Source organism: Pseudocercospora fijiensis (assembly GCF_000340215.1).
Source record: "Pseudocercospora fijiensis CIRAD86 unplaced genomic scaffold MYCFIscaffold_5, whole genome shotgun sequence".
In the NCBI taxonomy this organism is placed as follows: domain Eukaryota; kingdom Fungi; phylum Ascomycota; class Dothideomycetes; order Mycosphaerellales; family Mycosphaerellaceae; genus Pseudocercospora; species Pseudocercospora fijiensis.
Genome location: NW_006921536.1, coordinates 2,282,972 through 2,300,635, shown reverse-complemented (window position 1 = coordinate 2,300,635; position 17,664 = coordinate 2,282,972). Strand labels below are relative to the sequence as shown.

At 42.4% G+C, this 17,664-nt stretch overlaps 2 protein-coding genes across 2 annotated transcripts; one reads left to right on the top strand and one right to left on the bottom strand.

Annotated features, from left to right (window-relative positions):
• Window positions 1-3,251: 3,251 nt before the first annotated feature.
• MYCFIDRAFT_175538 (uncharacterized protein) lies at window positions 3,252-4,149 on the top strand (the record flags this gene model as incomplete). Its single annotated transcript, XM_007929269.1, has 6 exons — window positions 3,252-3,272; window positions 3,335-3,436; window positions 3,465-3,659; window positions 3,711-3,989; window positions 4,017-4,097; window positions 4,138-4,149. 6 exons carry the CDS (start codon window positions 3,252-3,254, stop codon window positions 4,147-4,149), a joined length of 690 nt encoding a protein of 229 aa, XP_007927460.1.
• A 429-nt stretch (window positions 4,150-4,578) lies between these two features.
• Window positions 4,579-5,361, bottom strand: MYCFIDRAFT_120512 (uncharacterized protein; the record flags this gene model as incomplete). The annotated part of the gene is made up of 1 exon (XM_007929268.1): window positions 4,579-5,361. A coding segment is annotated over one exon (783 nt), but the record flags the coding sequence as incomplete, so codon positions are not given.
• Between the last annotated feature and the right edge of the window lie 12,303 nt (window positions 5,362-17,664).

Genomic DNA, 17,664 nt, shown 5'->3' with positions numbered 1-17,664 from the left:
ATGCGACTCGCCTTACGACTCGTAGTAACCTAGAACCGGAACTAGAACTAGAACTACTAGCTTTCGAAGACTGCTTTAAATACGGTACGAGTAAGATAAACTAGCGGATCGAGGCATAGTAGCGCTAGCAAGCACCCGCATTAAATAGCTAGAGGGGCTATTTTTACGAGTTGCTACGCGAGTTACTATACGATGCTAAATTGCTAGCTAATCGGATTGCCTTCCTTGTAGTCTATATACTAATTATGCGCTATAAAGTCCTCGAATTTGTTTACCTCTAGAACAGCTATCGGATTAGGAAGTAGGCTAATCGACTATACGTCGTACTAGGTATTCCGCATATTCTATACTATTATCTAGAGCTAAGCGGGCATTCTTATTAAGGTATTCCTATGCCTAATAGCGTACTTAATAATATAGAGCAAGACCTTTAAGGATTCGGTATATATTAGATTCTATAGTACTCGCTACAGACTCGCTATAGACTCGCTAATAGACTCGCTAATTCCTAGATCTTAAAGCCTACCTGCCCGAGGCTACGCTTACTTAGTGTTAGATAGCATTATAGACTCGCGGCTTCTCGTATCTAGTTAGTAGTAGCGAGAATAATAGCGATAGAGAGCGAGTTTACCGCTAGGTATACTTACTTCTTTAATAGCTAATTGCCGAGTATATAGCTACAGGGTTAGGGCCTAAACTAATAGAGTTAGATAAGCTATTAGCAGCTCGTAATTGGACGTTAGGTAGGGCGAATACCGGGGCTAGATTGATTGAGTTTGCAAATAATATATACTAATCTGAAATAAGGGATTTGCGAGCCGGCCGCGAGCCGGCCGCGAGTCGCTTATTTCAGTTCTATTTCCTTCTTAATCTTTCAATTCCTATCTTGTTCTACCTCTATACTACTGCTATAGTTCTACCTTAGTTCTACTGCTAATAATACCTATCTAGGGTACCTTTTGTACTGTTACCGGCGCTAACTATATAATACTATTAAAAGCATACGCATTCTGTAACTAATGTAGTCTTAAGAACCTTAATCTACTAACTAAGCGATTTGTACGCGAGCCGTTAGTAGTAGCCGCTGCTGCTACCGCTACTACTACGAGTTCAACTGCGAGTATAGTACGAGGCTTTAATGCGTTCCCTTCTCTACCTAAGGCGGCGAATACTATACGCAATGCTGCTATTTAGTAGTATAAGCCAACTTCTCGACTAAATGCTAGATCTCGGAGCCTCTCGCAACGTCTACTAACACCTATACAACTATTAAAGGAGCTAACAAAGGTATTATTTACCTGCCGCTATTTAGTTTTTAGCTAGCGAGTAGAGGTTTCTCGTAGGGGTAGAGTCGACCTATAGGAATATAATCCGCTAGTCCTATAGACTTCTATTACTAATATCTAGTCTAATAAAGACTTCGAAGAAGCTAACATATTACTTATAGACTAGGTTCTTAGTCGGATTGACGCTAAGGACCTACCGCAAGGTAGCGTCTATTAGGTCGACGACTATACGGACTACTTCTTTTGTACTAATTTCGATAATAAGCGCTTATTACTAGAGAAAGTCGCTTCTAAAGCACTCGGCCTAGGACTAGTTAAAGAGGCTCTTATACTCTTTAAACCGCAAACAGGAGGGAAAGCAATAAAGTAGCTACTAATCTATTACCTTAAAATCTGTATCTAACAACAGCGGAAGCTGTAGTAATAAAGGCAACTAAAGCGGAAGCACCGGCTAAGTACTCCTACTGCGAGTAGTAGCGCGAGTGCTATAGCGAGTTAGGACGGGGTTGTTCTATCTATAGAGATTAAGCAAGAGAAGCTATAGAAGGAGAAGGTAATCGATACTAAAAAGCCGCCTAAGTTTATTAACCTAAGCGGCGAGGACACCGCGAGGCTACCGCGAGTTACGCCTATTCTAAAAGAGTCGAGCGAAGCTAAGGACTAGTAAGATAGTTAGCAAGATAGTTAGTAAGAAGGTTAGTAAGGTTAGCAAGGTTAGCAAGGTTAGCAAGATAGCTAGCAAGATAGCTAGCAAGATAGTTAGTAAGATAGTTAGAGCGGACAGAAGAGTTAGAAGCTAAAGCGTGCTTAGAAGCTAGTTAATCTATTGTCTATAGAGATACGATCGAAGAAGAAAGGAAATTGAAATATAGACTCGCTATAGACTCGCTATAGACTCGCTCCTTAAATATTATCTACTAGTAGCTCGCGATCGCTATTTAGCTATAGCTCCTTCTATATCGTATATATATCCTTAGACTTAATAATAGCCTTATTCTTAAGCTATTTGAACTACGAGAAGCAATATCCTTCTAACTTATCGAACCTAGCTTCTAATACCTTAATCTTTGCCTCTAGTTTAGTATTCTTTGCCTCTACGGCCTCGACTCGCGCCTATATCGCGGCTAGCTCGCTATTTCTATCGTCTTCTTCAACCTCTTCTATACTAGCCGTATAGCTAGACTTGCCCTTATACTTGCAATAAGCGTAGATACGCTCGCCCTTAGTATTAAGTATACGATACTTAAAGTTATTAAAGCGTATACAGTAGTAGTATAGCGCTAGTATAAGCTTGCTAGAGTCCGTTTCTATAATAATTCTAGTAGCCTTATATTTCTATAGTCTGTTTAATGCCGCCTTCTTCTTATCCGGTATCGCTATCTAATCGAGCAGCTCTTGCTATATCTACGCGCTATAGTACTAGAAATCGTAGGTGTTTATAGTTATAGGGCGTCGAAGTCTAGAGCGAGTTAGTAGCGAGTCTATAGCGATACGCCTCGCGACTTACAATAAATATTCTCCTCCTCCTACTAGTAAGTACGCTACTAGTAAGTACGCTGCTAAAGTTGAAGCTAAAGCTGCTAAAGCTACGCTGAGAATAAGGTCTCGCGGAATACTAATTATAGCGGCTACTACTATCGGTATCGGTATCGCTATCGGTATTGTCGATAGAAGAAGAACATTGCGAGGCAAGGCGCGAAAGTGTAGCGAGTCTAAGTAAGGTTTATCGCGACAATAGGTATAGTAAGGTTAGTAAGGAAGGCGCAATAGGACAATGGACTAAAGTAAAGCCAACCCTCCATTGACAATCTAGTATGTATAGAGCTCCGTCACGGCACGGCCCTCGCCAAGACAGCTCTCACAACCAGGAGCATGGGAGGGAGGGAGAGAGGTCTCGGCGTTGAAAGACCCCCTTCCCTTGAACACATGCGATTGACATCGATATCATAACAGCACTCGTCTGCTATGTATAAAGTCTTCAATCTTGTGGACAGTCTCTTATACTCGTTCCAAATCTCTCCCGATTCATCATCAATTCGGTGCTCAAGAACTATGGCAGTAAGAAGGGGCGGGACGACTGCCCAGAGTTACGGCAAAGTCCTCGGGGAGCAGAATTCAAAGGCGTCAAGATTATGAGGAGATCGATTCATGTCCCCTCACTGTCACCTTCCTAGAAAGGCGTTGGAATTGCGATACACGATCTCATACTCAGAACATCAATCATTTCTCACCCAAGGCTTCCCAGCTGTCCGCTTCACCGAAGCAATTGAAAACTTCGCACATCAACACCAAGACCCTCGCGTCCAAGACGGTATCCAGTATGGCGAACTCCTCCAATTCGTCGACTTCGACTCTACCTCCCGCGTAGCGAAAGTGAATTTAGTATCGATATAGAGCGCTGCTAATTCTCCGGCTCTCCCTCAGAATGTCATTATTTCCACAGATGTACGTTTTCCAGCTGCAAGTGAAGACGAGGATCCGACTTTGATCACGAATCTTCCGAAGTTCTCGTGGATTACGGGCCATGATCCGTTGGTTGATGAGAGTTATGAGTTGGTTTGGAGGGCGAGTACGATACGAATGTGCAATGGACGCATTGTTTTGAATGTTGGGAATGGAGGAAGCGTGAGTGTGGATTTGGATAAGGATAATTTTCAGTTTGGGATTCGAGCGGTTGGCGGGAATGGGTGGAAGAGTCCGGCTGTGTGGCCTGTGCCGGCTTGATGGGAGGGAGGGAGGGGAGGTTGTGAGGCACCGCCAGCTCGATTCTTGAAGACTTGTGAAGTTATGAAGGAGGTTTTGGAGGATGAGGTGCTGATCGACGTACGAGATGACATGGAGAAATGTACAGCACCACCCTTAATCCGGTCATATAGTATATATATACTTGTATATATGCATTGGCCGTTAGATTAATATCTAGCTATAGCACATATATACTTACATATATACATTAACCGCCAAACCAATATCTACTTCTAGCTAGGCATCTCCTTGCAAATGACGCGATAAGACAAAATTAAAGTATGTTCTTTCTTGTTATATCGATTTCTCTTAACGGCGGTTACATACCAGAGGGTGGGTTCTTCTGCACGCCGGCATTGGTGTCTGGTAGCGACCCGGGTACTTTACCGCTTGTCTCTGGTTGTTTTGCTGGGTTTGGGATGGGTTGAGGTTTCGTTTTGTCGGCGCCTGGAGGTTTGAGAGCTGTGGCGGGGCTGGCATCTGGATCTGGCCCAGCTGGAGCGGGTGCTGGGTTGGCTGACGACTCTGCGGTGGGTGCCGCTTCCGGCTGCGTGCCATTGATCTCAGGCGACTTCGGGCTATCGGTCGGGGTCTTAGCAGGCTTGGTCTCGTCCTTCTTTGGAGGCGGTGTGGGTGCTTTAGTCGCAGGGCTCTCGTCCGGATCAGCTGATGGGCCTGGAATGGCTGGGATTGGAGCGGCTTCAGCTTGATCAACAACCGCAGGTAATTGAGGCTGTACAACAGGAAGAAACGTTTGTCCGCCGCGATTTCGTAGCCCACCGCCTGAATGATCCGCGGTGATTCCTGATCCATAGAAGTCTGGGTCGTTCATAGTGTTTGTTCTCACTGCTCGATCGTACAGTCTCGTGAGTCGAGCCACTTCGCTTCTGACTGTGACTGACTCGTCGGTGTCGATTGCATCGTAGCCATGGACCTTTTGGCTGATGCCTCTCCACATCGTTGCTGAGTTCTCAATCTCGTCCACAACACGATCCAAATCATCGCGGAACATGCGTGCACGCATTGGCTGTCCTCTTGACTTCAGAAATGCGATAAGTCCGGCAATGATCGTGTTGAGAGCACCAAATGCTGTGATCAAGACTGCGCTTGAATTGCTAGCTCCGAGCCCGGTAAGTGCGGCTCCAAGAGCAATTTGTGACAGGAGGAGTCCGTTCGTGAGCGTGGAAGAGAAGACATACATCCGTGCTTGACTTTTGCGATGGTTCAGAGCTCGATGGTAGAGTGAGTCCTGCGGCGGGTGATATGGCTCGTTAGGAGGATGGTCCAGAGGCTTATTGCCTACTAGTTGGCAGAATTGCTTGTATGCATCCGGTAAGATTTCTGCGTCCTGTGGAGGGATGTAGGAAGAGCCGGGGACCTGAGCGAGAGGTGCTCTATCGTCGTAACTTTTACGTCTAGAGTCTTGAAGTGGTGCGTAAGATTCAGGGAACTGTAGCAAAGGGGCCCGTTCGTCGACGCTGTGGCCTCGCTCTAGATCGCTGCCAAACATTCTCCGCACGCGGTATTTGTATAGGAATACTTCTATCTCAGTCCTCCGCACAAGTCTGACGTCTCGATGTGTCTGCCCGCGATGCACTCTGGTGGAACTCGGGAGTGGTGATGGCGGAAGAAAACAAAAACAAGTGCAGGAGCAAGATCCTGGCGTGGCGACCATAACGGTCACGGTTGGGAGCACGTGCTGTTGATAAGCGCACAGATGCTGTTCATATCCAGTAGCTGAATGCCTTGGTGAGACTACTGTATACCAAGTCCCTTGCTTCGGAAGAACTGTCAACAGCTCACCTGCCAGCTCTGCTGCATACCACAGCCAGTCGTATGGCTTGGCCAAGGACATTGCCCGTACTAAGGGTCAGATTGTGACCCATGGCGCTGTATTAGACTTTCGGCAGCAAACGCCACCAAGAGGATAAAAAATGTATGTGCGAAGGGTGGGCATGGAAGGGTGGCAGACTCACAATTGGCCTCGTGCCTCTTGTATAGATGCTGCTTTTTCAGCATTCACTCCCACAGACTATTAGTATACAGAATGTGGTATATAGATCTCCTACGGCGCTAGGAAGTTTGTATAGCGTGCTATATAGAGGTGTCTACGATAGTACGGTTGCGGTTAAGCGGATATATAGAGTTCCGGATAACGTATTAGTAGTCTATATTCTACTAATACCTCGATTAGCGAGGTAGGGCTTCCTACGAAATTACGTAATTCCCGCTAAGACCCTATTTTCCTATATTATCTCGCTTAATTTCTAGGCTTCGCGTATTTCGAGATAAAGCTTAGTATATCTATACTTAATAAGCGGAAATCCTAAGCCTCTCGCTTATAATCTACTATATACTACTATAATAAACGATATTATAGAGCTAGAACGACTTTAGTAACTATTCTTTAACCTTACTAAACTATTTAAACTTTCCCTATTATAATAGGATATAATATAGGCTATTTCAAGCAATATTTACTTACGTACAATTATATTACGTTTAAGTAAGAGTTTAGATATATAGGGGCGGCGTATAACTAAGAAGTAGTATTTCGGCTATATTAAACGACGACGTAATAGTTAAAAAATAAGAAGAAAGAAGATAGCGCTTTAAATAAAGAGACCTTTATTAGATAGCGTTAGAAACCTAAGTTTAAGCTAATAGCGGCCTATAAAGTATTCTCTATTATAACTATATATTGCCTAGATAGTATTTAATAAGAACCCGTATATATTATAAGAGGCTAATTCGAAGGCAGATATATATATAGCCTAGACCTTCTTAGTAGCTAGAAGTTAGATAAATACGTACGTAATATAATTAAGAATTTAGGACTAATATAAATAACTCTCTATTAGGGCTAAAGAGGCTACACGTAATTAGCATATAACTAGGCCGAGTAAAGCTAGGGTCTTGATGCCTTAGGCAGGGCTTAGCGCTTAGTATTAGGCTAACTCTCCTACCTTCCTCCCTCTCCTCCTAGATCTCTATCGAATACTAAACTGATTTACTACTACCCTATCTACCTGCTAACATAACCCTTCTTATATAGTATTCGATCTACCCTTTAAGGGCAGCAGCTAGATAGTCCTTATTTTAAGCTTTTAGCGGTATAGCTACGAACAAGACTAATCTAACTATATTGCGCCCGAAGAACGGGACCTATACGTACTATTCTATCGAAACAACCGTACCAATTATTAAGCAAGGCCTTCTATACGGCCTATTATACTAAGTTAAGCAGACTAAGCCGATATCTACTAATTCCGCTACATCCGCATCTTAGGGGCTAACAATATATTATTAGTGTCGCCCCTTACAATAGCCGGTTTATTACGAAACAACAACCGTGCTGCCGCTAGTAGCGCTAGTAATAACAACGCTAGTAGCACAGTTCCCGCTAAAGTGCCTACTAAAGTGCCTCCTACTAAAGAGCCTGCCGGAGAGCCTATTAAAGAAGAACCTGTAATTCTAGGTAATAATCTAGAATTGCCTATTAACGATATTTTTAACAACATTGTCAATCGACGATATAGCTAGCTAGCCTTTAGCCCCTAACTAGTAGGGAGACTCTAAGAAGCTACCTAAAACAGGCTTACTGCCCTACGTTAAGAACAACAGCTAAAGGATAACCTTCTCGAAATTCGCCGCCTTTAGGAGGCTCTAATAACTAATACTAAGCCGATAGCAGGGCCTTCCTTACTACTAGTCCTAGTCTAGAAGAAGGATGCTAAACTTAAGGACTGCACCGTGTTTAATAGCTCTAGTCGAAAGCAATACAACGACTATATTCGTAACTATAAGCTTAACTAACGAAACGTACTAAGGGCCCTACTAAATAACTATTTACTAGTCGTCTATGCTATACAGTATATTAACGGCGACCTAAAACGTACCTAGGATAACCATTTTAACTCCCTTAATAACTAGACTGCTGTTTAGTAGCAGACCTATAAAACTATTATGCTAGACACCCTTAGAAACCCTATACTAAGGCAACAATACGCTTAGGACTAGTACCTTCGAGCTAAACAAAAGACTAATCAATCGGCTCGCTTATTTAAGGCCTATTTAAAGACCCTCGAAGATAACCTCCCGACTAAAACTGATTCTATCTAGATCTCCGAAATACGCCCTAAATTGAGATAGGAATTGGTCCTTAAATTAGACCGCCGCCGTGTGTTTAAACAGGCCAATCTTATACGCATTCAATTTATAGTTGAAGTCGAAACTGCTAAACGAGCTATCTAGCTCTAGCAACAACTAGAATTAAGGATCCAACCTACTAGCAACCGTAGCAACCGTAGCCGCGGAGGAAACCAAGGTTCCTACTAAGACAACAATACTAACAATAGGAACAGTAACGATCGTAGAAGAGGCCGTAGCCGGCGGCTATATAGAGGAGGTCGTAATAGGGGCCGTAGAAGGGGCTCGTATCCCTATAATACTAATCGCTTAACTAACAATAGCAGCAATAGCGGCTATAGCAATCCCCTAACTAGGTTGAAGTGCTTTAACTATAACAGTACTAGCTATCTACTAGGCTAATGCGACAAACCTAAGGACTAAGCCCGAATCGACCGTGCTACCGCTAAGCACCGTAAGCACCTTTTAGCCGCTAATACTACCCCTGTCGGTCCTTCGAAAAAAGAATAAGCGCCGCACTAACTATTAGCCTTGTGCGGCGTAAGACTATCGACATTGTGCTAGCTATTATACGTACCTATCTTGTATCGGACACGCATAGGACTAACTATAAGACTAAGGTTATACTAGATCTAGGAAATTCAGTTAGTGCCCTTATTAGCTATCGCCTAGCTAAGCAATTAGACCTTCGACAACTGCCTAGGACTAACCTACTAACCCTTGCTTAGTTTAATAACGCTCGGCACTTGACCTACGGAGCCTACTATGTCTATATAGCCCTAAGAGACGACCTCGGCAATAAGCGCCTGCTAAACTTTACTGCCTACGCAGTAGACATAGACAGCCTCCTATCTAAGATTGTTATTAGCAACCCTGTTCTTAAGTACTATACTATAGTTATAGACTTAGGCAGTTAATAGTAGCGATTTAGAATCGCTAGGAAAGAGGACATTAAATATATCGACATTAGCGAGTGTCCTAATAATATTAGGGTCCTGTTTATTAGCAACCTAACACCTGCCTTAGCTAATCCGATAGCTAATCTTCTCGGTAGAGATAACGATAAACCTGTGCCCCCTAATAGTATAGACCCTAATTAGCTTGCTCGTATACTAGAGCCTATTCGAGAGACCTATATTAATGTATTCAAACACTACTTAGCATCGATATTACCTATGTTTAAAGAGACGGATTATAAGATTAATATTATAGAGGGCAAGGAGGTTCCTTTTAGCCCCCTCTACAACCTTAGTAAACGAGAGCTTGCTATATTGCGTAAGTATCTAGAGGAAAACCTAGCTAATAGCCGGATACGGTATAGTAACAGCCCTGCTAGCGCCCCTATCCTATTCGTACTAAAGAAGGATAGTAGCCTGCGCCTATATATTAATTACCGTAGACTTAATACTGTTACTATTAAAGACCGCTGTCTACTTCCGCTTATTAATAAGACTCTCGATCGCCTTTCTAGTGCCTACTACTATACTATATTAGACATTAAGGACGCCTACTACCGCATCCGTATTCGCAAGGGCGATAAATAGAAGATAGCCTTTCGCACTCGTTATAGCTATTTTAAGTACTTAGTTATACTATTTAGGCTAGCTAATGCCCCTACTACATTCTAGTCCTACATTAATCGGGCCCTATTAGGCCTATTAGATTACCTCTATATAGTTTACCTAGATAACATCCTAGTTTATATATACTTACCTAACATTGCGGAGTACTAGGCTATAGTCCGTAAGGTACTCGATCGCCTACGAGCCTATAGCTTGTATTACAAGCCTTCTAAATGTACCTTTGCTACAAAAGAGGTATTATTCCTCGGCTTCCTCGTATTAACTAAGAGTGTTAAGGCTAATCCTAATCGGATTAAAACCATTACTAAATAGCCTGTTCCTACGTCAATTAAGGAACTATAGTCGTTCCTCGGTTTTGCTAACTTCTATCGCCGATTTATTAAGGGCTATTCGAGGTATGTAATGCTACTAACTAAGCTCACTAAAACTAAGGCTAACCCGACTAGAGAGTTTAAATAGACTAACAGAGCACAAGCCGCTTTTAACGGTCTAAAGCGACGCTTTACTAAAGTCCCCTTATTATACTATTTCGTACTAAACAAGCAGATCCGAATCGAGACTAACGCTTTACAGTTCGCTGTATTAGCTATTATGTCCTAGCAATCAGATAATAACTATTACTAGCACCCGATTGCCTTCTTCTCGCGGAAGATAATTAATGCTAAGCGTCGCTACGAGACCTACGAGCAAGAGCTCCTAGCTATTATCGAGGCCTTTAAGCATTAGAGGCACTACCTCGATAGGGCTTAATATACAATACAGGTCTATACAGACTATAACAACCTCCGTAGCATTACTAAGGTTACTAGAGTTATAGGTCGATAGGCTAGATAGGCCGTCTACCTCGCTAGGTTTGATTTTAATATATTATATCGGCTAGGCGTAAGCAACCCTACTAATAGCCTATCGAGGCGACCTAATTACGATAGCGAAACCTAATACATTAATTCTTTGTTTCTAACCCTGCAGTATAAGATTGCTATAGCCCGTATTGTTAATAAGCACGCGTAGGATAAGCGGCTTACCAGACTCCGCGACGGCTTAAAGCATATTAATGCTCTTGCTATATTAATAGTGCGTGTTAAGGCAAGGGCTAAGGACACAGACAGGAGAAGTTATAATAACTCCCTAGTCGACATCGCAATATATAGTAACAGCGATAGTACTACTATAGTTAATCCGGCTACTAGTACTATTAGATACATATAATACGTACCTCGTTTAATAGCGAGGGTGCTGTTAAATAACCTTACAAATAGGGATAGTTAATCGTTTATAGATGAGCTATTACGTGCTTAGTAGAGGGACGCCTTTGCTACTAAACGTATCGATAAGCTTGTAAGTAGGCGAAAGACTCGATCTAGTAAGAGTAACAATTAGTCGATCGATAACAAAGGTTATTTGAAGTTTAAGGGTAGATACTATGTCCCCGCTAAACATTCGATCCGACAAGAACTTCTTAAGCGACACTATAATAGTAAGCTTGCTAGTTACTATAGCATAGAGAGGTCGCACGAGCTACTATCGCGCACATACTACTAGCTAAATAGTAAGCGGGACATAAAGGACTACGTAGACACGTGTGCCGTGTATTAACGTATTAAGGCACTAAAGCATTAGCCTTTTAGCGAGTTGTCCTTATTACCAATCCCTTATAAGCTATTTATAGAGCTTATAATAGACTTTATTATAGGACTTCCGCCTGCTAAACGCAGGGGCAGAAAGGACGTGTATAATGCTATCCTTGTTATAGTAGATCGATTTACTAAAGGCGCTCGATATATCCCGGCGCGTAAGGATTGGACTGCTATTAATATAGTAGAGGCGCTATAGACTAGCATCTTCTATACCTATTAGAGAACCCCTAAGGGGATAGTCTCCGATAGGGGCACGACATTCATATCGCACTATTAGAGCGAAATATGCCTATAGCTAAGACTAAAGCATCGGCTATTAACAGCCTTCTACCTATAGACTAACGGTTAAACAGAGAGGCAGAATGCTACCCTATAGCAGTACCTACGCAGCTACATTAATAAAAACCCCGAGGATTAGGTTAATCTCCTATAGCCTACGGAGTTCGTATACAACAATAGCGTACACTTATCTACTAAGGTTTTACTATATATAGCTATAATAGGCTAGAATGCTGCTATGCTGTAAGACCTACTATCGCTCGAGGCCGAGCGCAAGGAAAGGGAAGCGCGTTAAGTACTAGAGACACTAGTAGCTATTAAGAGGGTTTAGAAGATGCGAGAAATCTATGCTAAGATAGCCGAGAAGTTAACAAAGGCTTAAGAGTACTAAAAGGCCTACTATAACAAACACTATACGCTAATAACTTTCAAGCAAGGCGATATAGTTATACTAAGCACGAAGAACCTCCGCATCCGTAAACACCTATTACCTAATAGCAAAACAAGGCCTAAGCTCGCACTAAGATATATTAGCCTATTCCGCATTCGAGAAGCTAAGGGCATATAGGCTTACTAGTTGTAGCTTCTACCTTATTATACTATCTATAACACCTTCTATGTATCCCTCCTTAAGCTATATTACCTGCGCGAGGGGGATAAAGCCCCTACTAAACACGAAGATATACTAGCGGATAGTAAAGAGCTATAGTCTATAGAACGTATTCTAAAGCACCGGACTAGGCAAGGCAAGAAGGAGTACCTATTAAGATAGCAAGGCTATTTACCTAAATAGGACTTATAGGAAGCTAAAGGTTCCTTTAAGGACATAACTAAGTTGTTAGATAAGTATTAGACTAGTATAAAGAACAAGAAGAAGGCTAAGGGCCTATAATGTCGCCTAGGAACAATACTACCCCCGGGGTACTATTAGCTAACTAATTAGAGATAAGCAATTGTTAGCAACAAAGGATAATAAGACTATACTAGGCGCGCTACGACGCGTTAATTAATTAATCGCATGCTCTTTTAAGGGCTCCACCTCTTTACTAATGCGCCCTATAAGGCCCTTCTCCTAGTATTTAGGTCCCTCTCTTGTTCCTTTATTCTATTAAGGCCTAAGGCCTAGGCGGTCGATAGAGGAGGCGCGCGCGTGTAGGCGAATAGTGCTAGTAATAATAATAGTAACGACGGCGTTACGCTTATGCTAAAGGGCGACACGGCCGGCGCGACTATATTAGTAACGGTATTGTAGAGTGTATTATTAGTCGAAGAAGGAAATCGAAAGCAAGGTAGAGTTAGCGCTAAGACGACTAGCGCCGCTATTGTTAATATTACTTGCTATTATTACTACGCCTATAGATACAACCTTACCTGCACTACGAGCCTAAGGCACCCTTAATTAAAACTTTAATCAAAACTTTAAGGCTAAGTCAAAACTTTAAGCCGCTTAAAAGATTGAATAGACTAATAGACTAACTAACTAAGGGCAAAACTATAGAGCTAAGCTAGCCGGGGTCGATCTTGCGGATAATAGGTTACTCCTCGATCTATCTAACCCTTTAAGCGAGGCGAACCTCTACTACTACACTTATAATAGCCTTTGCCTATAGAAACTAGACGAGCTGTGTTTTTTGAAAAGATAAGATAAGATTGACAATTAAAGGCTACTAAACCTAACTAATTAGGGCTAGCGAAACTACGAACAATAATAGCCCTCGTAATAATAAGAACAATCCCTCGGAACAGACAACCCTCGGAAGCGGACATTGCTAAGTCTTTTAAGAGTAGACGCAAAGAACTCGGTACGATATTACTTAGAACGGAGGCAGGGCTGCAATACCTCGTACGTCTACCTATTATAGTAGGGAAGACGCGCTCGTATTGTAATTAGTCGATAGTCCTCAATTCTTATAGATATATATTACCTTATTATATATAAGGATAGCGTAGTTAGAGTTAGATATTGTATTAGAAGGTGAGGTTTGATATAGTTATATAATTAGGTAGTTAAGTGTTTAATTTAGCGCAAACTAAGCGGCTTATTAGACCTGCTAAGTTAGTAGTAATAGGAGTTAAGACTAGAACAAAGATCGGCTACGAGGGCGCGGCCTTTAGAAGGGAAGCGTATGTTAGGGCCAAAGAGGCTACACGTGATTAGCATATAACTAGGCCGAGTGAAGCTAGGGTCTTGATGCCTCAGGCAGGGCTTGGCGCTTAGTGTTAGGCCAACTCTCCTGCCTTCCTCCCTCTCCTCCTAGATCTCTATCGAATACTAAACTAATTCACTACTACCCTATCTACCTGCTAACATAACCCTTCTTACACTCTCTAAGAGCTAGGTATATTATTAATCGTATCGGAAACGCCTTAAGTAGATAGCTTAGAAGTAGGCGACTATTTAGCGGCTAGAACGTATACTAAGACGCTTATAACCTAGGTCGTTCTTTACTATACTATAACCGTAATAGGAGATAGGTTATATAGCAGATAAGAGGCAATATTCTAGTCTAATTAGAAGCCGCTTACAATAAGGCTACTAAGCTAGGTCTATACTTCTATAGCTTTAGAATAATAACTCCTAATAGCCTCCGAAGAGGCTTTGTATTTGCCGAGCCCGCTAGTATTAAATTGCTTCGGAAATGTAGTTATATTATACTTATAGATAATATATATAATACCTATAAGACTAGCATCTATCTCTATAATCTAATAGTACTTAACGACTATCTAAAATAGCGACCTGTAGTTTATATAGCCTTAGAAAGCAAGTATAGAGTTATATATACTATAGGTCTTCGATACCTATACTAGGCACACGGTTACAGTACGAAGGTATCGTAACGGTTGTACAGTGCAAAAGTTAATACATTCTCTAAGGTGCCGCGAGGCAAGCTATCTATATAATAGTCCTACTATTAGTAGCAATAGCGACCGCAGCGGTCGATAGTAACCGCTGCCTACTATCGTATATGCAATAGTGTTATATCGTAACAGCCTCCCTCCCTATAAAAAAGGTCGGCACTGTCTATAGTATCCTAAAACAAAGGTCCTTAGTAGGCCGCACTATAGGAAGGTTTAAGGCAAAAGAGCGTAATAGCGTCGTATAAAGGCTAAGCCTAAACAGTATGCTAGAACGGTAATACTAGGTATAGAATCGTGTCTCTCTAGTAATAACTACGTCGGTTTTATACTTACTTATTGCGACGGTTACGAAGGGCGTCGCGTAAGCTAGTCGGCACAGTCTAAACCGCCTTTAGCTGCAGCTAAGGCGCGACGGTCTTTATAGTCTTATTATCGGATAGCGAGGTATTAACTGCGTCCGCTATAGTAGTAGCGCGGTCTAACTAATCGATAGGGATATTAGGGAAGTCGGCACCTAGTAATAGTAGCGTATCGGCGTCGCGTATAGTACTATATAGCTTAAAGTAGTCGGCTATCTATACGTTAAGCTTCGCGATCTTATCCTTAGTAGTATTGCCTTATACGCTACTAAGTAGCTTAAAAGCGTCCTCGTTAATTAGGTATAGTATAGGGATTGCCTATTGCGGCGCGACGCGTAAGAAATCGTAGTAAAGATAGGTTAGCGATAGCGTAAGCGACTCCTTTATAACTATAGCAGAAAGACGATACTACTAGGCTATCTAGCGCTTAGTTGCTTCGCGGATCTATACCTTAGCTAGTATCTGTTAAAGCTAGTATACCTCGGTTGCTACTAACTCGGACTAGCGCATATAGTAGAGAGCTTATAAGTTAAGCGTACGTATACTAATTGCCGTCGCATTATATTAGTATTATCTATAGGCGCCTATAGTGTTTTCCTATAGAGCGGGCAAAGGTAGTAAGCGTATCGGAAGCGATAGGAGCTTGTACTATAGCTGCGCAACTATGTTGTTAGGTAGTAGTAGCTAAGCTGCAACTAGAGCCTTCGTAGGCGTAGAGAATAGGTTAGATAGTAGCGGCATCTTCGATAGTAGGCGAGGCGCTAAGAACGGGCTAGCGGTTAGCTTCTAGCGAGTATTTAACTTAGTCGATAGTAATACGCGCGAGGAGTTTAGCTAGATCGCCTTAGTTAGCGGGGCAACGGCCGGAGGTTACGGCTTAGCCCGAGTCGCGAGCTTAGGAGGGAAGATTTTACTAAAGAGGCGCGCGTTAGTAAGGTCGGTCTCGTATAGCGAGTAGTCGGGTAACGGCACTAGGAATACGCTTATAGGATCCTAAGTATAGTCGATGTTATACTACTAGTAATTCTTATTCGTTACTATCTTATCGTACTTAAAAATAGTATTGCCCTATATAATACGCTTCTAGACGCCTAAAGGATCGAAGACTAGATCGGTAGAGACCGTATTCGGTAAATTATAGAACTATAGCGTTAGCGCGGGCTCTAATCTATTAGGGATAGCGCCGTCCTTAAGCGTCTAGATATAGGCGATAAAGGTAGATAAGGCGTATACCGGATCGATCTAAGTTAGCTAGTAGACTAGGCTAAAGTCTACCGGGCATTAACAGTTAAGGAGTAGTAGAGGTATACCTTTGCCCTTATTAGCGGCATAGGTACCGTTCTAGTAGCGACCGCTACCTATAAGCTAAGCGTACTATTCTATACGCGACGTATTAGTAGCCTTCGTGTCCGTAAGCGCCTTATTAGTACAGAGGGCGGATATGTAGCCCTCGCCGCGAAGCGTATAGGCGTTGCGGACTGTAATATACCGCTAGGTATAAGCGACGACGTCCTAGGTAATAGCTAGGCGACCTAGGTTGCGACAGTATAGGTAGGGCAGACTACTAGAATTTAGGGACGACTTATACTACTTATAGAGCTATATAGCCGACTAGGCACTAAGTTCTATACCGATTAGCAGTAGCTAAACTATGTAGTCCTTAAGCTAGGAGTTTAGTAGAGGTAGGCGCACTATCGAGAGTCGTCCGGTAGCTACTATCTATAAGAATTAGACTTCGCCGTAGGTAGTTAAGTCGATCTTATAATACTTTATCGCTCCGACGTATTCGCTAATAGGTCGCTTGCCTATCTTCTAGTATTCCTTACCGTAGTCGCGGTAGGATACGTCCTTACTATTCTCGCTACGCTTATATAGGACTAGGTAACTACCTACTATAATACTATTATAATATTCTTTTAGGACGAAGCGGTAGAACTACTATTATACGAGGTCGACCGTCTATAGGAAGTATAAGATAGCGCGTACTATAAGACCGACGGCTCTATTACGGATTAGAGACAGTACTAGCTAGAATCGTAAGTCGCCGGTATAGGTGCTTAAGCTAAGGAAGTTCTCGCGTAAGCGGGTAATATTTGCTAGGAGTCGGTACTATAACTTCGCGTAGTAGAAAGTAATAGTTAGTAGAAAATTTATATCGAGGTTAGCTAGGTTAGGAAGCTCCTTTAATTCGCCCGCCGTTACAAGCGCTACGTACTCGCTAAAGCGTATCGCGTAAATCTCCTACTACGTATCGTAACCGTCCGAGTAGAGGTCGGTCCTAAAGATAGAGTATTTACGGGCGAGATCGTTGTTTACGATTTAGAAGGAGTATAGTTACGTAAAGAGTAGGTTTTCAAAATCGGTAACTAGCTTGCCTATATACTAATACAATTCGCGTAGAATCTAGAAGCGCCGATCGCTAGCTATAAGATATAGATAATATAGGTAATACTAAAGCCTTACTAAATAGTGTTCGACTATTCGCTTATATAGGCGTAGGCAAAAAAGATTAGGCAGCTAACCGTTAGCGTCCTTAGCGTACGCGTTACGTACGAGCTTCGCGGCCTAGATAAAGCGTACGTCTTTATTCTTATTACGCTCTATAGGATTAGCGGCGATTAGCGTATCGACTTTCTTATTATAGTCCTCGTACTCTATATACTACCGGATTGTAGCTTGTTCGGGCGTCTCGTTAGCGCGAAAAAGACGCTTATTAATTAAAGTCTAGCGCGTGCGCTAGCCTCGAAGCCGCTACCGCTCGAAC